This window comes from Nannobrachium achirus (genome assembly GCF_963921795.1).
Source record: "Nannobrachium achirus genome assembly, chromosome: 4".
Lineage (NCBI taxonomy): Eukaryota > Metazoa > Chordata > Actinopteri > Myctophiformes > Myctophidae > Nannobrachium > Nannobrachium achirus.
The window spans coordinates 63,151,220-63,175,037 of record NC_137813.1 but is presented as its reverse complement, the minus strand read 5'-3'; the positions used below and the strand labels follow the sequence as shown (position 1 = coordinate 63,175,037).

At 42.7% G+C, this 23,818-nt stretch overlaps 1 protein-coding gene across 1 annotated transcript in view; it reads left to right on the top strand.

Moving 5' to 3' along the window:
• Positions 1-20,482, top strand: part of LOC308283075 (uncharacterized protein) — a gene marked incomplete at its 5' end in the record, with an annotated part of 64,027 nt that extends 43,545 nt beyond the window's left edge. The window contains 14 exons of the mRNA XM_080723465.1: positions 460-607; positions 1,512-1,673; positions 2,233-2,318; positions 4,147-4,269; positions 5,712-5,786; positions 6,706-6,861; positions 7,276-7,394; positions 8,385-8,450; positions 9,966-10,070; positions 13,208-13,391; positions 13,564-13,602; positions 16,153-16,264; positions 17,009-17,134; positions 19,469-20,482. Coding sequence (XP_080579591.1) covers positions 460-607; positions 1,512-1,673; positions 2,233-2,318; positions 4,147-4,269; positions 5,712-5,786; positions 6,706-6,861; positions 7,276-7,394; positions 8,385-8,450; positions 9,966-10,070; positions 13,208-13,391; positions 13,564-13,602; positions 16,153-16,264; positions 17,009-17,134; positions 19,469-19,605 — 1,638 coding nt within the window. The 3' untranslated portion in view covers positions 19,606-20,482. The remainder of the gene's footprint in view (positions 1-459; positions 608-1,511; positions 1,674-2,232; positions 2,319-4,146; positions 4,270-5,711; positions 5,787-6,705; positions 6,862-7,275; positions 7,395-8,384; positions 8,451-9,965; positions 10,071-13,207; positions 13,392-13,563; positions 13,603-16,152; positions 16,265-17,008; positions 17,135-19,468) is intronic.
• Between the last annotated feature and the right edge of the window lie 3,336 nt (positions 20,483-23,818).

Genomic DNA, 23,818 nt, shown 5'->3' with positions numbered 1-23,818 from the left:
GGCCTTATGGCGTTTTACTTGTACTAGTATTACTATTATTATGAATCCGCATGCAGGTAGGGATGGGACGACAAGCGATATTATCGTTCATCGTGATAAAAAACACTCACGGTAATCGTAACGTGAAGATTTAATATATTGTGATATCGTCCTCCGTCATGCACTGGGATCAATTCACCTTTTATTTGCAGAGCTGCATATGTGGTACCACTTAAGCCCACTATAATTGGTAAAAGTTACTTATAATATACGTACTTGATACAGTCTTTTTTTTTCACTCTCTATCAAATGTCTTGCCAAAAAATATCCGATCTAGCGTGTAGATCAGCTATTTTTTTGGCAAATGTTCCGCCCCAGGATAATGGACTTTGATTATCGCGATAATATCGCGAATCGCAATTTCTTTTGTCACATTAATTGAGACATGACATGTTCATATGGTCCCATCCCTACATGCAGGAACTTGGAGGCTCAGGGAGTGTTGAGCCGGTGGGAGACAGCGGTGTGTCAGGTGATCCAAGCAGCACCAGCCCACTGCCTCCAAACTGCCCTACAGTCATACATGAGACACCGCTGACTTCTCCAAGACAATCAGCTCCACACCAAGGTTAGTGGAGCTTTGCAGCTACTATATTTGCTAGTTTTATATAATGTATTTCTTTTTAATTTTCAGTACGTTTTGACGTTTTCAATTTCAGTCTAGTTATTTTGAGGGGGTCTCCAGTTCAAATAGGATTATTCTGGGGTCAGGTTGTGGCCTGAACAGTTTGGGAACCCTTGATGTGAAGACTAGGGCTGCAGCTAAATAAACAAAATACCCTTTTCTGACTGCATACTATGATTAATGAATAGCTGCACATTTGTCAGGCTAAAGGGTAACAGTACTCCTTTCAAATGGGTCATTTAAAAATAATTATTCAAGTCATATCTTTTGTTCTTGACCCTGCATTCCTGCACGGAATTAATACAAATTCCGGCGATTACTTGCCGATTCGACTGATTCAATAATCGATTCGATTACAATTAATCGATTAATCGTTGCAGTCCTAGTGCACACAATGAACTATGGTAACCTAATAGCCCCGCACGAACCACGCTATACCACGCTCTCTATAGATCTGCTATTTTTGAAAAAAGGTTTTTTGAAAAACCTATGTTTCTATGTCAGTGGTGCTCAAACCTTTTCATGTGAAGGACCCCCAAAATGATATGTATTTGGCCACAGACCCCCATCTAAAAAACAAAAAAAAATACTTCCAGGGACCCCCCAGAAGCAAAATTTGATTTACAAATGTTCGCTTGAAAAAATACACATATTCAAAGATTTGCACACGTTTCTTTCAAAAATAGCAGATCTACAAGCTCGGAGCGCGGCACTCGGTGCCGCGCTGTGAGCTTGTAGATCTGCTATTTTCCAATAGCTAAAGTATAAAATAATCAAGGCCCCCTCCACCTTGGGCCCTATGGTAACTCAGTCCCACTTTTCCCCCCCCTTGTGACGCCCCTGGAAGAAGGAGCCCCGCTACGCCACCCGGAGACCCTGGAGGCCCTGAGAGAAGTGGGCAGGCTGCCTCAGAGGCACGGCGGCCTGGAGGCCCGGCTCACTGCGCTGGAGTCTGGCAAGGTGGACCAGGCACAGCTGGCCCACCTCCGCGAGCTCATCACCAACATGGGTGAGTCAGAGGCAGTGTGATGAGAGTGGCGACAAGGCAGGGACGTGCTGGGCCCCTGATTCAGCCCGGGAAAAAAGAGTTGGAGAGGCCCTCGTTAGCTGCCGCTACTCAAAGTATTTGCCATTTCAGATCGTGACAAGTGACAGGCCCAGTGGGCCAATTACATGAGTTATATTTCGTTGTTGTCGGGTGGAAACCTTGTACGTCCAAAACCGTTTGTTTTGTATTTATCATTTTAAAAACGATTAAAAGTAGTGAAAACAGCCGATCTACAAGCACACAACGCCTCGCGGTGCGAGGCGTTGTGTGCTTGTAGATCTGCTGTTTTCACTACTTTTGTGCAACGGCCTTGTATGATAAAGCAGGGCTTTGCTTTGCGAAAAAAATTACAAATTTGAAACGTGGAGATAGATTTTTTTTTTTCAATCGATTACTCACCCCATGGATGCTTGAGTTCAATAAAAAAAATAAGAAAAAAATAATACCCCCATTGATCCCGGATGGAGACACAAATGCATTTACCGACCGACGGTATATTTGTGTCCTGCTGTCTTACCAGGACCGCGGGAGCTGCCTGACAACCTGCAGGATCAGCTGAACCACCTGAGAGCGATGGCTCACAGCCTGACGGCAGACAGGGAGCGGGTGGGTGTTGCTACAAACACAATGCCTTCACATACAGTCAGGGGCCTCACAAGGGGGTAGGAAAGTGGGACTGAGTTACTAGGGCCTAGTCTGGGATCAGTTCACTTTACGGGGTTTGATCCGGTCGGGAGCGGAAACCACTTTACGTCATGTTGTAGTCCTAGACGGACTACACTTTGGCCGGAACTATCAACCGGATTCAGTTTTAACCCAAAATATTCCCCTGCACCCAAGGACATAGTTTTAGGGCCTACCTAATAAACACCTTGATGCGGCGTAGTTTTGCTTTCGAAAAATACGTTCGATATGTGCATCTTTTAGTCTCGTAGCGACTGGCAAGACTACACTAGGCTTCTCGAGCATTTTAATAGGGATTGGGGAAACAAACGAGGGGAACTAAATCAAAGCGACGCCGCTTCTTCCAGTGGTTTCCGCGCTTTAGGCGGAAACCAAACGGTCTGTTGTGAACGAACACCAGGCTTTCTCCCCAGAAAGACTGGTAGGCGAGGTTACTAGGGCCCAAGGTGGTGGAGGGGCCTTAATTATTTTATACTTTAGCTATTTTTGAAAAGTAGTGGAAATTTGTGCAAATCTTTGAATATATGTATTTTTTAAGCGAACATTTGTAACTCAAATTTTGCTTCTGGGGGGTCCCTGGAACTCAATATTTTGAGATGGGGTTCTGTGGCCAAATACATACCATTTTGGGGGTCCTTCACCATGAAAAGGTTTGAGCTCCACTGACATAGAAACATAGGTTTTTCGAAAAAACCTCAGAAGGATTTGAAATATTCAAAAGATTTTCATGATTTTTCAAAAATAGCAGATCTACAAGCTCGCAGCGCGGCACTCGGTGCCGCGCTGTGAGCTTGTATATCTGCTATTTTTCAATAGTTAAAACACAGGGGCCCCGCAGTGAATCCTTGTACCCAGGGCCCAGAATTTGGTGCGACACCCCTGCATACAGGCCCCCCCCGGGGCCCGCCAAGGGTCCACACAGGGGTCTGTAACTCTGACAAATTGAGTGTTCAAATGGTAATTTTACCCTGGTAAATGTTAATAACGGGAGCGTATCTAAATATCTTATGTTCTCCGGGTTGCATATAACTAACTCTAACGCTAAACGTAAAGCCTAACCCCAAGGCTGGGGCCATACATTTAAGGCCCATGCTTGATGCTTTACCTGGGGGGAGGCGGGGGGGGGGGGGTAAAGCAGTGTCCAATTCATTCCCTTTATGGAAGTCACATGTTTTGAAGAGGCAAGCTTGCTCTAAGCTTTCCTTAAGGCTGTACAAATCTTAAAATTGTCCTAACTATTAAATCACTAAAGTTTTAGAAGACCCACTCCGTGAATTTCAGCCCCTAAAGCCTTCTGTAAATATGTTTTCTATGATCCTGGCCGGGGACCGGATTTCGCGGCAAAATTACGTCATCTGCATCCTTCCGTATACGTTGTCTCCAGATCATTCACTACCGGCCAATCGCTGAAAAACAGCCAAAAAAAGCAATACCGCTACTGACCAGTAGTTGAGCAACTTCCATAGTATAGCTTTAAGCTATAGAACAAGTTGCCTCTTCAAAACATGTGACTTCCATTTATAGGACATTTATTGGATGCTGCCTTACCCCCCACCTCCCAGGTGGGGGTAAAGCATAAAGCATGTGCCTTCAATGTGTGGTCCCGGCCTAAGGTTAGAACCCAGGGAACATAGAACCTGCCTGGGGAACATAGGGATGACGCCGTAATCCCATCCTAATGATGTCCTCATGAATAGCAATACAAACACAAATATATCCTAATACAATTGTGCGTGTGTGGGTACCTCAGAGTACAGAGGCACTGAATGCGGTGCACAGGTCCATCCACGAGTTGCAGGTGGAGTGTGACAAGCTCCACGCTACAACCAGAAGCCTGGTGGAGGAGCACGGCCACAAGCAGAGTCACATCCAGGTAGGTGACAATGACACACAGCTAGGGCTGTCACCATTATGACATTTTACATGACCATTAATTGTCACTCAAATAATTGCGATTGACGATTTAATTGTGTTTTTGTTGTTGACAATTACATTTCTGTTTGGCTTTTAGGCTTTGAAGTTGCACATGGCAGATATGACACATAATCTCTATAAAGACATTACTGACATATTTGACAACTTTACACTTAAAAAAGAACATTGATAGTGGAAATAGCCGATCTACAAGCTCACAACGCGTCGCGATGCGACGCGTTGTGAGCTTGTAGATCTGCTATTTCCACTATTTTTGATTTCTTTTTTCTTTTTTTTAATATATGAACATTTTTCAACATGGGAACGATTATGACGATTATGAAACGTAGAATAGAAATAGAATTGAAGAGAAACCCGCACACTCTGCTCCAAATGAGCGTTTCTAGCTCTTCGTCTGGTCACCAACCCGCTTTTGTAGAGACACCCATAGGTAACAAAAAGGGGGGGGGGGGATATTTGTCTTTTCCTTAGCTTTTTCCCTCTTGGGTGCACCACCTCCTTTTTCGAGACAGGAACTCCGTTTGGCTCCTCACTCTCTCTTAGTCCACTTCCTCCCGGGTGCTTTTGTGTTTCTACTAACAACAACAACAACAACTCATACGTGTTTAGGGCAGTGGTGCTGACTTGAGAGATTGTATCCAATCGTGCGTGTGCATGTGCGTGTGCGTGTGCTTGTGCGTGCGAGTGTTAAACTAAACAAAACACATTAGCCCCTTTTCGACTGCAGCTTTAGTACCACACCACACCACACTACATCACATCACACCACACCACACTACACCACATAAAAATATCTACATTTTCCATTACACAAAATTATCCCTATCGGTAAGAAACAAATTTACCCTTTTAACTGTGATTATAATACAATATAAATGTGTATTACAACTATCCTAAATTATAATACACTATGGATTATAACTGTGATTATAATTACACTATAAAGTATTAATGTATTACAATGATAATTATAATACACTATAATAGATTATAATAGTGGTTATAACACAATAGAATCTATTATCACGTATTACAACTATTTCCTGGTGGTCTAAATGAAAAGTCAGTGAGTGATCAGTCATTATGAAGTGTTTGGCCCTGTTCGGCCTAGCTCAGACCTACTCTAGATTGGATACTTTTTAGTACCATGTTTAGTACCACTTTCACACCACTCTACCCAGGTCCTTGTAGTGGAAAACCTGGCACAAGTGGGCGGTGTGGTGTGGTGTTGGGCCAGTGGAAAAGCAGCTATTGATAGCTTGAAGGTTTTCAACCGAATGTTCCAGAGATTGAATGTTTCCAGAGTCGGAATGTTCCAGAATGTGTCTAAATGCACCTTGAGTTCAAAGGTCACGGCCAATCACCTGCTCCATTGTGCAGCAGCTGTACAAGTCCATGGAGGAGCTGGGGGAGAGGAAGGCTGACAAGGAGCATGTGGAGATGGAGGTGGAAATGGTGAGTTAACCCTTTAAACGCCTGAGGACAAGGCACGTGCACACATTAGCCCCATTTCCACTGTAGGGCCCACCCAGAACTAGACCCTTTCCAGAACCAAGAACTTTCAAGAACCCGTGAAGTTCTGGGACCAAGTTCTGCTTATGTTTACATATAACCAGACCTAACTGGGTAGGTCCCAAAAAAGACCAGCAGCGCTGCTGGCCCCGCCCATACAGTAGGTTCCCAGAACCAGAAGAAGTTTAGTTCTACCTCAGGAGCAGGGCTGAAAAAAAGGTTCCAGGAACCTCGTCTGGAACCGGCCCGTGTGCAATGGAAACAAAACCAAAACAAATAGGTTCAGGTTCCTGAAATTCAAGTTCCTGAAAGTTCTGGTTCCACCTTGCAGTGGAAAGGGGGCTTATAGACGCGTTCTAAATCAGGGTGAACCAATCGGGTGCCTCTGTGCCTATGACATCATGGACAAATCAACAGAATCGAAGTGTTTTATTGGTCTAGCTAACTCATGTCATCATCATTAGTGACATCATAATTTTGGTAAAAAAGCGGTTCATAGGAGCGGTTTGCACCGCTCAAAAACACAATTGATGATTTCAACGGCACAAATTAGAGCACATCCAGCACTAAAGAATGAGACCCTTTTTTCAGATTTGGAGCCAAAACATTGGGGTACAAGGCTCATCATAATATATAACTTAAAGTATCTCAGAAATGATACCAGCACAAATTATAAAATGTACGGCACAATTCAGCACAAATCCAGCACTAAAGAATGATACACTTTTTATTCATGTTTTCATATGGGGTGCCAACTTCATGGAGGTTTTGTACCCCTCTCTCTCTCTCTCTCTCTCTCTCTCTCTCTCTCTCTCTCTCTCTCTCTCTCTCCCTCTCTCCCTCTATGTCTCTCTCCCTGTAGAAAGCGGCCCTGGACAGCAAGGTGAGCCAGGGTCAGTTTGACAGGGTGACAGAGCAGCTCAACACCATGTTCCATGAGCTGCTGTCCAAGGTGACCGACCAGGAGCACGACTGGACCACAGTCATCCACAGGCTCTCCTCCGAGATGGAGAACAAAGTAATTGCACACACACACACACACACACACACACACACACACGCACACGCACACATGCACACGCACACGCACGCACGCACGCACGCAAGTTGGGTCTCTTCTCTTGTTCTCTAGCCTGATTTCAGACTCAGCGCTGGAGCTTGAGTAGATAGATAGATAGATACCTTTATTATCCCAGGGGGGAAAATCAGTTGCCCAGAGGCAGCACAGCAGTATAAGGTTATTTACAAAGTTAAGAAGTAAGAAAACAGATACAAGAAAAACAAGAACACAGTAAAGAGCAAGGTACATCAAGGGAGGGAACAAATAATATATAAATATATTTTCGATATCTTCGCCAAAAGGCCCTTTTAGAAATGTCAGCCCCTGCCTCTGTAACGTTCTCATGCACGTCCCTGGCTCACGTTGTGGCAGCTGAACCGCATGGAGCTGGACTCTGTGAAGACGGAGCTGGAGGCTCGGTGGAGGAGCATCCTGAAGAGCCTGCAGGCTCAGCCCACGCCTCAGCACCAAGACGCCGCCGGCATCAGGAGGTGAGACGCCTTTTCACAATGGATTTTAAACCCATTCAGAACGGGTGCACATTATTGTGTATCATTATGTTATGTTTTAACTATTGAAAAATGGCAGATATACAAGCTCACAGCCGCGCTGCGAGCTTGTAGATCTGCTATTTTTGAAAAATCGTGAAAATGAATTTTGACCCGATTCTATAAGGGGCCTTTTCCACCGGCAAACTGGTTCTGGTTCTTTCTCCCGCCTATGGGATGAACCACAGGTGAGCTTTTCCACCGAGAACCAGAGTTGGTTTCCGAAGCGTAAAAGTTGGTTCCGAACGGGAATCACAAAATCCTTGGTTCCTCTGGTTCAATCTGGTGGAAAAGCAAGCCGGTTCGCAAGAACGAACCAAGGTTCCAAGAAAGTTGAACCGGCACTGGTTCTGGAACCGGTTCTTTGCCGGTGGAAAAGGCCCCTAAGTGTCTTTTGAATCCTACTAAGGTTTTTTGAAAAACCTATGTTTCTATGTCAGCAATCTGGCCAGCCATCGTCAAAGAAAAGGTCCTTTTCACTTAAATGGAGCTCAGTTGGTCTGTTCTTGAGAGACTACTATGTCAGTGGTTCTCAAACCTTTTTATGTGAAGGACCACCAAAATTATATTTATTTGGCCACGGACCCCCATCTCAAAATATTTAGTTCCAGGGACCACCCAGAAGCAAAATTATAGTTACAACGTTCGCTTTGAAAATACATACATTCAAAGATTTGCACACATTTTTACGACTTTTTCCAAAAATAGCAGATCTACAAGCTTGTGCAGCGCTGTGAGCTTGTATATCTGCTGTTTTTCACTGGTTAAAGCATTCAATAATTCAATAAGCGAATCAGCTGCTGGTTGACTGAAAATACCGAATTTCCCTGGCGGGAGGTGTAGGTAACTATTTTGTATTCAGATTGCAGAGCTCGTTCGATAGCGGTGAAAATGACATGTCGTTGTTGTTGTTGTGGTTGTTGTTGTTGGCAGACAGCTGGTGGCCAGGTTCCACTGCATCTCCTGCGACCGCCCCATCCACATGCACGTCCCGGGACCGTGAGTCATCCCTTCACCTATACATGAATGAATGAATAGATTTCATTTCGGTCTTAAAGGACAACTTTATTTTTCTTTACAACAAGGGTTCATATTTTAGATTGTAATTAGAGAAAAGAAAAGATGAGTGTTAAAATGTTTCCATTTACTTCGTTCTATTGGTTTATCATGTTCATCATGCTAAAATGTGGGGCATGCATACGCATGGGGGCATGCGTACTAAGTGGCTAAATATGTATTTTTAGACACAATAAGCCAGCAATTTCTTTATTGCTATTTACAGTGACACTACTAGCCCCCACAAGTCACATCCAACCATGAAAGGTTGCATTCACTGAAATCAAAATAATTAAAATATCTAAAACAATAGAAAGAAGTTAATACAAACATTTTAACACCCATCTTTTATATTCTTTAATTACAATCTAACATCTGAACCCTGAATCTGAAACAAAGTTGTCCTTTAAAGCATTTACAAGGTTAAAACATTAAAGATGAAAAAAAAAAAAGAAAGACACTTGGACCGAAAGTCCGAAAGCAAAGCCTTAGCATATAATGCCTACCATTTTTTCAAAAACTATATCAGTGTTGCGTAAAAAACTAACAATATAAAAGACAAAACCATCACAAAACAAAATTAGGTTTCAAATACTAAAATAGTCATTTGCAATTTATAATAAGGTTTTATATTTGTTTATCATATTAATTTTAAAGGTTTTCTTCAACATGAAGTCAGAACTGCATGTTTTTAGATCGTTATCTAAATTAATCCATAATTATTTTGACATAACCGATGCACATCTTTTTTTTATATTTGTTCTCGCTGTCATTACTTCAAATATGAATTTGCCCCTCAGCTCATATAGCACAATGATGTCATCCTAAAAACAAGATATAATACAACATTTGAATGACACAGCCTGGTGTCAGAGGAAACCAGTAGCGTCAGTTCAGAAAAGGCTAAGGTATGGCAACATGATTGTATTGGCAACATGTATTGCACGAAAACTTTAAATCTACAAGCTCACAGCGGGCTGCATCCGAAACATGCACTATTACAGCGGTTCCCAATAACCTTTCAGGTCGAGACCCAGAAGAGAAAAAGGCAGATCTACAAGTGCACAACGTGCCGCTTCGCGCCACGTTGCGAGCTTGTAGATTGTCTATTTTCACTGCTTCTTAATTATTATAATTCTTATTTATGCTCTTTCTTAGATTTGTTTGTTTGTTTGTTTTAAAATGTATAATACTATTTAATTTCAAAATAATAATGAATCGTGACCCAAAAAAAGAATTGGTCCTTGACCCATAAATGGGTCCCGACCCACTGTTTGGGAACCAGTGCACTATTTCTAGTGTATGATACTGACAGACAGCATACATTAGGCAGAGGATTCACATAGCAATGATTTAAAATGTCTGCAGACTTGTTCACTTACTACAATTCTTTCTTTCTTTCTTCCTTTCTTCCTTTCTTTCTTTCTTTCTTTCTTTCTTTCTGTTGGGGTAATCAAGTCATGTGGTGTCCATCCCCGCTGCACCTGGCCTGCCCTCTCATAAGTCCAGCAGGCCCTACACTGTCTATGACCTGGAGCATGTCCACCAGCAGCACCTGAGAAGGTGAGAGCAGACATGGATGCCACCGCTTTTCTCCCTAAGACCCGCCCAAAGGTTTTTAATATACCAAGATAGGTCAACCTGGTTGGAGCCACTTGTGCGACATTCTTTACGGGGACTGCCCATAAGTCCATCTCATTAGTCCTACTTTGGTTAGGGTTAGGCATAGTTTTACTGAGGTTAGGGTTAGGGTTAGGCATAGTTTTACTGAGGTTAGGGTTAGGGTTTGGGTTAGGTTTAGGCATAGTTTTACTGAGGTTAGGGTTAGGGTTAGGCATAGTTTTACTGAGGTTAGGGTTAGGGTTTGGGTTAGGTTTAGGCATAGTTTTACTGAGGTTAGGGTTAGGTTTAGGCATAGTTTTACTGAGGTTAGGGGTTAGGGTTAGGTTTAGGCATAGTTTTACTGAGGTTAGGGGTTAGGGTTAGGTTTAGGCACAGTTTTACTGAGGTTAGGGGTTAGGGTTAGGTTTAGGCATAGTTTTACTGAGGTTAGGGTTTGGGTTTGGGTTAGGTTTAGGCATAGTATTTTTACCAGGTTAACATTCACCAGATTCGGACTAATGGGATGTACCGATAGGAACAATGCCATGTCGGACCAATGCCATGGCACCAGCTAACATGAACACATCTTCTGAACCATTCTTTAGCCCCACGGTAAGGCTATATTAGGAAAACCTTCGATATTCGATAACGTTGTTGAATACCTCGATATCGATATTACTCGCGATATTATTAAAAAACAATTGCATTATATAGTTTTTAATGTTTTTTCTGCTTTAGGTTCACTGCCTGTCTAACCCAGATAATGAATAGCATATCCATGCATGCACATTGCACAGTACACACAGAATAAATAAATGAAATGCCTTATTTCCATTTTCCAATCAATTTATTGAAATAACCCGGTCACAGATGGACTGCTTTTTTGCATGCATGTGCTACCGGTGCACGCATAGTGTGTCTGTTAATTAATTGGACACATACACCAATACCTCATTTCAAGCAGTCTTCGTCGATATGTGTATACCTTGCATGTTGATACCTCGATATCGATATATTTTCGATATATTGCCCAGCCTTACCCCACGGTCACTGAACTATGTGTACAAAGCCTACAAATAGCCTCCTTGAAAAAAGGGGAAAAAAAGAAGAAGAAAAAAAGACATTTTAGTATGAACATTTTGGAAATATTATGTGGCTTGTGACGATCAGGTCCAGTATTTAGTTCGGTGACCATGGGGCTAAACTTAAAGAATAGTTCAGAAGCTGTGTTCACGTTAGCTCTCCTATTGGAAATGAATAGCCTCTAAACGCACTTCTGCCTCCTAAAAAGGTGTCCACCCACATCATGCGGATACAAGAAGTAAACCAGAATTGCCGTGTCTTGCTATATATCCGTCTTGGACTTGCCGTAATTGCCTCTATGCACAGCGGCCAAATTGGAGAGAAATTGGGCCCCTTCCGTACTTCCTTCACAGGTGTCACCAATGATACTAATAAAGGCTCTGTTCCATTCTGGTCAAACAAAAAAGGTGCTGATATTGTGCATGTTGGCTCACTGGAAACACTGTGCTACACCGGTGGGTCCCAAAGTGTGGTCCAGGCAGGGACCCTCATGGTGTCTTGAGGGGGTTCCAAATGGCAGCTTAGAAGGTGTGTAACTCTGGGAGTGCACAAATGGAACCATTTGTACACCATCAGAGTTATGGGGGTCCTTCAAATAAAATGTTGGAGAACCACTGTGCTCCATGAAATGGAACAGAGCCTTCATTAGTATCATTGGTAACACCTTTGGAGGAAGTGAGAAGAGACCCAACTTCTCTCCAATATGGCCCCTGTGCTAGTATAGTTGCTGTGATTGACAATAGCGTTTTTGTAACTATGCCTAAACCTAACCTTAACCTAACCCTAAACTCGGTTAAACTGTATCTAAACCTAAACCTTAACCCTAACCTCAGTAAAACTATGCCTCCTAGGAAGCCAGTCAGTCAGGTAAGGCGGGTCTACCTTAGAGTGTTGGTGGAATCCATAATAACCCGACACAACACATCCACTTCACTGCAGTCTGTTGTATGTGTTGTTCTGGTCTTTGCCAGCAGATGGTGCCAACGTTTCAAAATCAGACGCTTAAAAAATCTAAGCTTTTAGTGTATTTTGTGGTCACTGAATCACAATAAAGAGGACATCACCAAACATATAGATTATTCTTACAGAATGCACAATTTTAGACTATTAAAATAAAGGCACGGTAAGTGATTTTCTTTAGTTAAAATAAGTGTTAACCAGCATTGTAGTAGTTAAAGTTATCATTGTGTTTGTTCAGTTCAGGATACCAATTGTATCCAATCAAGAGAGAGAACTCTTACAGGATACAGGCTAAACAAGTGGAATTAGAAGTAATGACATAAGGAAATGCGGTGGTGTAAAGCTTGCGTGGCACCGTGAGCTTGTATATCTGCTATTTTTCAATAGTTAAATCGCAAAACAATGCGTTCCCAGTCTAAATGGGTTAAAGGACAACTTTATTTTTTTACAACAAGGGTTCATATTTTAGATTGTAATTAGAGAAAAGAAAACATGAGTGTGAAAATGTTTTCATTTGCTTCGTTCTATTGTTTTATAGCGTTTACCGTGCTAAAATGTGGGGTATGCGTACGCATGGGGGCATGCGTACAAGTGGCTAAATATGTCTTTTTAGACACAATAAGCCAGCAGTTTCTTTATTGCTATTTACAGTAACACTTCTAGCCCCCATAAGTCACATCCAACCATGAAAGGTTGCGTTGTATCTTGGGAATGGGCTTATTCTGTGTAAAATGACATATTTAGCCACTTGTACGCATGCCCCAAACATTGAAATAAGAATCTCTAAAACAATAGAAAGAAGTAAATGAAATCATTTTAACACTCATCTTTTATATTCTTTAATTACAATCTAAAATATGAACCCTTGTTGTAAAAAAACTAAAGTTGTCCTTTAAACCCCCTCCCCGTATGAAGAACAGTCATGGGGGGCCCGCAGTGAATCCTTGTACCCAGGGCCCAGAATTTGGTGCGACACCCCTGAATCTACCTACCGGTATCTGTCTCTCTGTCTGTCTGTCTGTCTGTCTGTCTATCTACCTACCTACCTACCGTAGCGAGCGCATCCCAGAGATGTCAGACTACCGCTACCTGGCGGTGTCGCGTAGCTGTGGGGGCAGCCACACGCTCACCCTCCCCCAGCAGCGCTGCACCACCCGGCTGCAGCACATCACGCACGTCCTGCAGCAGAGCCTCCAGGAGGGGGCGCCACCGCAGCCCCCGTCGCCGTCCTCACAGCCGGTAGGAAAGGACAAACAGACGCGTTTTTTTATTTTATTTTTATGAACCACTCCTTTGAATGAACAAACCTAGTTTGTCTGTGTATATACTGTGACATAGGGCCTACATGACTTATTATGTTATATTTCAAAGTCCATTTTGTTCCTAACTATCAACAATGTCTGTCCCACAGGCCGAGGTGGACACCCAGCCCTTGTCTCCCTCTCAGCTGGTAGGAGGAACTTGTAACTATATTATTATTACTAGTAAGACGCCTCAGGGCGACATGCGAGGTCACGCCAATTCTTGGCTTGATGTATATCGGACCAATTACCGATATATGGAGACCCCTGGTACCCATATGTGGAGATCCATGTACTGTTAGAACCCACACATGCTTACTCAGTTATTCGTTATGTGAAGTCCTATGATGTCTTTGACATCAGACATCATACCCTTTTATGCCCATACATGGAGATCCCTGTCTGTAGAAACAGCCGTTAGTGTTGTATGTGGCTGATGTGGCCTCCATATATGGGCATTCCCATATGAAGTCCTGTTAGATATGGGCTTAATATTGATGACATCAGGAAACTCCATATAGGCATAAAAAAGGATTATGTTATTGTGACATCACAGTGAAGCCAGAGTGGCAAACCCATTTGGTTAAGAGTGGTTCCCCTGACATCACAGTGACGTCAGAGCAGCAAACCCATAGAACCACAGTGACAGGCGTTAGAGATACGGACAAGCTGTAACCGTTCACATACTAATCTGCGACCTACGGTCGCAATTATGCAATATAACAACAGTAGTTCTCAATTAAAAATGTCAAATGCCACACCGAAGAGACACATTTTTGTCTATACTTAAAGGGGAAGACCACCCATTTTCAATATTGAACAATGTCATTAACTCATCTGGTGCCGATCCCGAACTAGTTCGGCTTTATTTCAATCCAATACAATCTTTTTTTTATTAATGCTTGTAGAGTCGTGGGTGGTCCTGGCTCGCTAGCCGCTAGCCAGCTAGCCGTTCTACTCTGTCCGAAGATATATTCCATTAAAAATGGTTTAAAATACATTTTTGAGCTCCCCAATGTTCACCCGATGTTCGGCGCCGCTTCCGATGAGTACACGAGTGTGCCGATCCCGAAGTAGTTCGGCTTTATTTAATTAAATGAATAAAATGATAAGAGGCCTTCTGAAGCCTGGCCTGATTTTTCTAGCTACTAGCCGAAAGCTAGCAACCTCCCGGCCGGCCGTAATTTGCGAACGCAATCGCCAATCTCCGCCTAATCCAATGAAAGACCGCATCTTTAAAGGCTTATATCTCTTTTTTGTGTTTTAGGGAAGCGGCGCGAGGTTTATTTACGGCGAAATCGCCCAAAAATGATCTTTTAGATGACAAAATGGGAATAGCCATTCTGTTAGCATCTTCATCCGGGACATTTCCATGCCGTGCATGAACGTGAGCACGTCAGGTCCTGGAAGGTGAAGTCCTGGAAGCTAAAGCGCTCGCCTATGAGAGATGCGCTGGCATTCTTTGGCCCCTAGAGGGCGCTGGCACTCAAAGAGTTAATATACAGTACCTTAGAGGAGTTGTGTGGAAATAAAAAAAAAAGTTCCCCTCTCTTCTGTGTTGTCTAGAACTGGAGGATTGATTTTGGGGTTTGTATTGTAAATTACAACTTGATGACATCACACATTGTACTTTACAATACAAACCCCCAAATCAATCCTCCAGTTCTAGGCAACACAAAAGGGGGGGAACTTTTTTTCTATTTCCACACAACTCCTCTAAGTTATATTAATGACATATTTCAATATTGAAAATGGGTGCTCTTCCCTTTAAGCAGTATTACACGAGAGAGTATGCATGTATCGTAATTATTGTACCGACTGCGTTGCCGCAGGCTCGAGCCCGAAGAGCAAGTGCCCGTAGGCAGCGCAGAAGGTACAATAATTAGATACATGCACACCCTTGAGTGTAATATTGCTATTATACAACTGTTGCCCTAAAAAACTTCATTTTATTGTATTTAAGATATGTGATTTGTAATTTTTTTATGCCACATTTAGCAACAATTTCCCTGAACTTCACATGAAAACTGCAAGCCTAGCCGCCTAGCATAGTGTGGGGAGCGAGGAGCGCCTGCTCTCTTTCATCACCAACGCAGCTGATTTCTTCTTTATTTGATGAGACCGTGCAGAAGTGCTCATTACATGCACGTTTGGAGAGCCTGTTTTTCACTGAGAGCCCAGTACCTGTTGTATAATAAATATTATTAAAGAGGTGGTGCCATGATTTTCCCCCCCTCTAAAACATGATTATCAGGTATTATGATTATACTAGGAGGAAGATTCTTTCCAAAAAAGTGTACAGAAAGAGTTAAAATTATGTTTTTATGTGGCCACACCCACCAGTTCATTGGTATGCGTGGATGGTGGGTAGTGACCCAGCTGAAGTTAGCCACACCCACGTATGTTGGGTGAATGGTAATTAGGGGAGGGGTTGATTCTGTGATGTGTGTTTTTGGACTGGCACGTTTGACCCCACAAGGTGGCAGCCTATAACTAAAACCCAAATAGAAAGGCAATACATACAACATACAACCACACCATGGGGTCTAATGAAGTACTGTCAACCTCCTAGACACATGAAAACCAGAACAAGTACAAAACTATGGCACTGCCTCTTTAACGGAAACATTTAAAAAATGAATGACTCCCCCTGCTAAGGACTGAGCTGTTTGTCCCTCTGTGCTGTCGTTGCCTAATAGCCGGAGGAGGTGGCCATCCTCGGCCTGGATGGACACATCTATAAAGGTCGGCTCAACACGGGGGGCGTCGCCGCTCCGGACAGCCGGCTGCCTACCATCTCTCCCAGAGACAGTATGTACCGTATGACTCCTGCCAGTGGGGTAAAGCAGGGGTCTTCAACTGGGGGTCCTTAGTTACAACAGGGGGGCCGCCAGATATCCTTGTGTGATAGGATCATTCTTTGGAAATTGGAAATACTCAAGTAAAGTACAAGTACTTCAAAACTGTACAACTGTATTACTGCCAGATGTTGTTATTTATTTATTGGGTTTTGTGCCAGCAAAAGCACCTTACCTTTGCGATGTTATAGACAAAGATGTATTCATTTTTTTTTCATCATTATTATTTTCTTTTCTCCTTAAATAGGTGTACTTTGGCTATACTAGCAGTAGAGGGCAGCCTCATGCAAGAATTAATGTGAAATGGGCCGCTGCAGCTTCCATACATTCAGGGCGCATAGTCGCATCAGAGCAATAGAACGACAGCTAGCAGCCAAGAAGTGAATTTGGACATTATTGATGTTTACGTGAGGTGGAGATTTCAAAGCAGGATTACAGGAGATGCTTATACTGTACACACCCGCGCGACCCCTCATCAGTTTACAGACATCAAAACAAGGTACAAAAGAACGAGCCAAAGAACGTACTATTGGCAACGCGCCGCCGGGAAAAATGGGGCGAACGGGAACGTCCAAAGCGGTAAAAGAGTTAAGTACAGTACTTAAGTAAATGTACTTAGTTACTTTACACCACTGACCTGAGATGCCATTTTTTTTTCTTTCTTTGCTCTCTCTCTCTCCTTTGACGATGACCGCAGGCGTCAAGAGCAAAGACAGACTGACGCGTCCGAACTCCCAGAAGTCTTTGGGGTTCCCCGAGCCTCCCGGACGCAGCGGAACCCCCGTCCGACCCCACAGTGCCAGGAGCCAGCGCAGACGCCCTGGTCAGCGGCGCGCACGCACTCACACACACGCACTCACACACACGCACTCACACACACGCACTCACACACACGCACGCACTCACGCATGTTTCTTGATGAAATGTTAAAGCACTACAGTACAGTTCAGTAACAGGGTACCCTCCTCAATTTAGTCGTTGTGGGCAATTAATTCCGTCCCCCACACATTTGCCCCTGCTATTGTATCCTACTTACTCACCTGCCAGTGAGTGAGGAGCCCCCACCGGGGGGATGTAGACCATATATGTCAAACTCAAGGCCCCGGGGCCAAATCAGGCCCCTGAATTAATTATCTTTGGCCCGCGGGGTGATATTTAATTACTATAAGAACAGGCCCTCTGGCATATTGCACGAACCACCATAATACTACAAGTCCCACAATGCACTGCGAGTGCATTGGTGCGTAACGAAAAATGGTTAAACGAAGGTGAACTCTGAAAACAGGGGTTTTCAAGCCAGGTGGGAGGCAGTGTAGCCTACATGTTCACGGATGTAAAGGGCAAACCTGTGTGTCTTCTGTGATCTGTGATTTACTTTCTCATTTTAACTTATGAAATCCAGTGATTGGTGAGGATCATAGAGCAGCACACTGAGCTTTATTAATGCATTTTCCATGTTCAATGCGTGCAGTTTAATTTTTGCATTTATTAAGGGACATATTTGATTTTTGAAGGAAGATTACTTTTTTTTTGCTGTTTGCCTGTTGAAAACCATTTTCACACAGGAATACATGCAGAGACACCACCCTCCCAGCGGGCCAATTGTGTTTGTTTTGTTTTTTATTTTTTTTAAACAATATGTTTATTTTCTCTTTTTTTTCATACAAAACATCACACACAACATAACAAGAGCAAAGCTCAGACAAAATAAACAAACAAAAAAAACCACAAAAAAACAAAAACCCCAAAAATACAAAATAAACATGACACAAAGAGCACGCACATCACATCAACATCCCGATTCATAAGCCACAAGGCCAGACAAATGACTGTAGAGAGAGAACAAAACAAAACAAAACAAAGAAACAATTACCCCACTCCTGGTTCCTCCATCAGATGGGAAAGGTCGTTTCCCTTAACATACTGAATAAAACTTCCCCATATTTTCTCAAACAGCTCTTGTTTGTTTTTGAGAGTGTATGTAATTCTTTCTAAAGGAAGGCATCAAGATAGTTCCTTAAACCACTGAGCGATGCTAGGTTTCCCTGTCCTTTTCCATGAAAGGGCGATAACCCTTTTGGCTTGTAGGAACCCAAGATCCAGAAATGTTATCTCGCAATTTTTTATCTTATGGCCGATTGGGTAAAGGCCAAGCAAGAAGAGTTTTGGATCAAGCTCAATGTTAATAAGTAGTATCCGTTGTAACTCCTTCCTAACCTCCTCCCAGAACTCCTTTATTCTTGGACATGCCCACAAACAATGGAACAGAGTGCCTTTATCATTGTTACATCTGTTACAAGTGTCTGGGATATTAGAATTAAATTTGTTTAATTTTTCTGGCGTGATGTACACCCTCATCAGCCAATTGTATTGCAGCAATTTTAAACGAGTATTACTAGTCTGTGCCTGAGCCTCCTCACAGGCTGTGTTAAACTCATCCATTGTTAGCTCCCCTTGTAAATCAGAATTCCAGGCATTAAATCTAGATTCAGATGTTTCGGGAGAGAGGTCCACCAGGAGAGTATAAAACCCAGATATGATGCCCCTTTCAAAGGGATTCCTGATGAGAGCTCTTTCTATTATCGACAGAGGAGGAATCGTCAGAGACTGTACTTGTTTAACCTTTATAAAGTCCCTAAGTTGGAAAAATGTAAACAGATGTGTTCTAGGAATATTAAATTTAGCCATAAGTTCTTCAAATGAAAGCAGAGTCTTATTTTTGCCAAAAACATCTTTTAGTTGTTTGATTCCTTTTCCAGCCCAAAGCTTAAAACCTCCATCCGCCCTACCCGGGGTAAATGCCTCATTCCCCCAAATCGGGCTGAAGCGAGAAATGGGGATGGTATCGCACAAATATTTCCTAACATCTTGCCAAACCTTAATCATGGTTTATTTATTTTTTAACATATTTCCAATTTTCTACTCTACTACAGTCAAACGTTGTACTTTTACTCCACTACAATTATTTGAAAGTTATAGTTTTAGTTTAGGTACTAGTTATTTTGTAGATTTGGATTATTATTGAAAAGAATACCCACTTCAGGCATCTACAGTATATACCGGTCATTTGAAAATACAAGCGTACAATGTGAAACAGTTGAGTACTTTTTCCACCACTGGTGGGTCGGTCACTCACTCTCTCCCCCTCCTCCCCCAGGTTCCAGTGCTTCGGTGGAGGACGGCTCCCTGTCCGTGCTGGGCAGTTTGTCACAAGGCTCGTTGGCCCCGCGGCGCTCCCCCCCACCGCCAGACAGCCCTGGGGACAAGGACCAACAACCCCTCACCACACTCTAGGAGCAGTGGGTCTTCAACGTTTTCAGGCCAAGGACCCCTTAGTTGAGAGACAGATGAAGCAGGGACCCCCACACAACCTTTTCATAGATTCCATATAGTTTCATTGTTTGACAGCACAATCATCAGTGTATTTTGGATTCATGTCGATTTGTGTTTTCAGATATTTAACCACTTGAACCGTCAATACTTAATAAACCTGACCTTTCACTCTGTACTTAGTTTGCTCTTTTCCCCCTCTACACCAAAGCTCTTTGCCGAAAATAGCCGACCTACAAGCTCACAACGCCTTGCAGCGCGAGGCGTTGTGAGCTTGGTTCTCAAAGTGGATTCCAAGGACTCTGTGGGTTCGTTTAGAGGGGTCTAAATTGACCCATACAAGTCTGTACAGTAACTCTGACAGTATACAGATGGAACCAAATGTCTTTTAAATGTCTTTAAACTACCAGCTCACAACTTGTAGATTGGCTATTTTTGACTATAGTTCTCAGAATATGGACACTATAGGGTTCAAGTGGTTAATAAAATATAAAAAAGGAGAAAAAAACTTTCTATCACTCAAAGATTTGGAGGACCCCTGTAGTAACTGAGGACCCCCTAGGGGTCCCGGACCCCCTGTTGAAGACCTCTGCTCTAGGGCAGTGGTTCTCAACCCCAGATGACAGTGAAGTGACAATTTAAGGGACTTTTTAACACCAAAAAATTGTCATTTACACATTGACTGCTGGGATTTAGAGTGTGTTTTTTTTACGTACCTTTGTAGAATCGCGGAATATTCTCTGGGAGCATTCAAAAGACGTCCACAGGTCTTCTAGAACAGTGGATCTCAACCTGTCAACTGGGGGGGTCCCCAGATGATTAACTTAATGTGCAACATTGTTTTCTCACTCAACAGTAAACGAACCAACGTAACGTTTAAGTGTATAAAGGGTATCTGCACATTTCTAAAGTGACAATTTAAGGACTTTTTAATACCTTTAAAATGACAAATTAAACATTGGCCAAATTGTCAAATATTAGAGGCAGAAATTGTGAAAATAGCAGATCTACATGCTCACACCGCCTCGGCGTTGTGAGCATAGGACATTCTGTCTTAATTTACTTTTGGTACTCTAAGTACATTTTGATACCAATACTTTTGTACTCCAGACTTGTACTTGTAGTAGAGTATTTCTACATCACAGTATTGGTACTTTTACTTAAGTAAAACATTTGAGTACTTTTTCCACCACTGGTTTCAATGAACTACTGGAGTGTCCCTGACCACCCTCTAGGGGTCAGCATTGTCCCCTAACACCGCTCTCCCCTTCCTTTTGTATACAATGCATTCATTGAGCTTTTCATTTGAAAACCAAGTGCAATTTTAAAACAATATCAAACGTGTTTCCTGAACTTTTGAATAAAGCACAGCAGATAGTTTCCTGTTTGTGTCCAGTTTATGACAGATATTTGGAGGCATGGATGATCAGTGGAAACCAACTGTCTGACTGCGTGCTACCTTCATAAAGTTATTATGGTTTAAATAATTACATCTCAAGTCAGTGGTTCTAAAAAGACGGACCTCCATGGGTCGGTTTTATCAAGTGCACATCTTCTCAAAGTGGGGTGCCATGATTTTTTCCCCCTTAAAACATGATGATGATCAGGTATTATGATTATACTAGGAGCCACAGTGTTGGGTGGTAAAAAGGGAGGGGATGATATTATGATGTCATTAAATCAATGTATTTCAATTGGGCCTTTTGACTCAGAGGCTTCCAAATTTCAGGAAGAAACCAAAAATACACAGGGAAGGCAAATTTGCACATTACAACCCCACCCGTGGTCTATTAGAGTAATCTTAAATATAGACACATAGAAAACAAAAAGTACAAAACTAACACCACCTCTTCAATTTCATCTGAGACTTTTTTCCCTCCCTTTAATTAATTTAACCTGGTCAAATGTCAGTATCATGGCAATGTGATGTCAGTATCATCAGGGGCGGCAGTGGCTCAGGAGGTAGAGTGGCCGTTTCAGTTCGATCCCGTCCTTGAGCAAGACTCTGAGTCTGAACTCTGAACCCCATGTTGGTGCCGGCATGGTTTCCTCCACCATCGTCAGGCAGAGAGATGGGCGAAAATACATTGAAAAGTATTTTGATACAAAATACAAATACTGGGTCAAAAAATGTATCAAAATACGAAATATAAATACAGGCCAGAGAAATGTATTTAAGATTCAAATACGTATTTTGTATTTTGAAAATACATAAATACTTTTTATAAAAATTGATGCAATGATTAGTACTTTTATAGATTGACTGCCAAGTATTAAATTAACTGGCGAGGTGAGCGGGCGCGGTCCCGTGAATTCCCCGCGAGTGTGCTAGTTTGTGCATGCATATGTGGGCGGTGAGAGATGGATTGTGTTCATCTTTGTGAAATACCGCGTGCGGTAACCGCTGACCCAATCGGCAGCCATAGCGGTGACCGCGTATCGTGTGGAAGGCACTTAAATTGACCATACTATGGTGTTAGTCTTGAGCAGGCTGCCTAAATGTTTACCACTGTGTGCCAGTGTGTGAGAGCTCAGGCCAGAAGTGCCTTCCACACGATAAGCGGTCAACGCTACGGCTGCCGCTTGGGTTACCGCACCGCGGTGAGACACAAACACACTTGCTCAGTGAGTAAACGCCACAAGGTATTTCACAAAGATGAACACAATCCAACTCTCACTGCCCATGTACGCATGCACAAACGAGCACGCTCGCAGGGATTTTCACGGGACTGCGCCCGCTCGCCTTGCCGCCTCAAAACTTCGCTGCGCGGAAATAGCCGCCCGCCTCTCATTGAAAATGAATTACTAGGAGGCGGTGACCGCGTATCGTCTGGAACCCACTTTACCGTTATCTTCTAAAGGAACTATGGCATGAGACTGAATGCACAGTTGCCTCTGCGCCAGTACTTCATAGAGTGCAAAACCCGCTCTGCCAGCCTTATAATTACTAAAACTGCACTCTGTTGAGGTGCCAACTTGCTCCTTGTGCACAAGTAGGCCATGTATGGCCTGCTTGCACGCCAGCAGAGCGCGCCATGAGGTGCGCTCAACACTGGCATCACCACTGGCGATGCCAGTGATATCATCACTGACATCACCAGGAATGCTGGTCCCTCATTGGCTGTTAATGATGACATTGCCAGAAATGCTGGTCCCTTATTGTGCTACATGCTTAAACACACACAGCTACCTACCTACCAACCTACATACATACGCAGATGAACGCAGTACTTGCGCGCAAGTAATTCGAAATTGTAATCATAATGCACAATACATTTGAAGCAAACCAAAGTCAAGTGCTATGGCTGTATCACACACAAACCAACAGCAAATTAGATTGAAAGAAAATGTGTCTTTCCCCCTACAGTTTAAACCTTTGTGAATGTTTAAAATGTGTCCATTTGAGAATAAAATTACATAAAAAGTATTTTGTATTTCAAATACAGAAAATACTAGACCTGAAAGTATTTTGATACAAATTACATCCAATTTTTTCCGTCCCAGCCAAATACAAATTACAAAATACAAAAAAGTATTTCAAATACGTATTTCAAATACATGTATTTCAAATACTGCCCATCTCACGGTGCACACATAGACATCAAAGGATGCATATGCATTTGTTATATTGTTGCTGATGTTCTGACATGTTATCTTGTTTATTATAGTGATGTATTATCTGCTTATTGTAAGTCGCTTTGGATTAAAAGCGTCTGCTAAATGCCTAAACTGTAAACTTTAAAGGGGGCTTGAGCCCCTGTCTGTGAAAGTGCCCTCTCCAGACCATGGATGCAGTTTTCACCATGGCAAATGTCCCCTTTCCATGCCATATATCAGCATTCAAGAGAATTGCCTTTTCCAAACTCTCCTGAACTTGAATGCAGCATCTTATGTTGAAAGAATTGCCCTCTCAGTGTGGAAATCCATGCTGTGGCGTTACCACATACAGTATCCAGTATTCACTTGATTATGCTTAGTTTAGTGTGGTATCAAGCATCGAAACTATGATGCTCACAACGCGATGCGTTGTGAGCTTGGAGGTCGGCTATTTCCGATATTTTCACCTAAAACACCCTTTTAGAAATGTCAGCCCCTGCCTCTTTAACGTTCTCTCTGGCCATCTTTGTGCGAATGAATGGGTGAATGTAACGAACAATCATTGTAACGCGCCTCCATT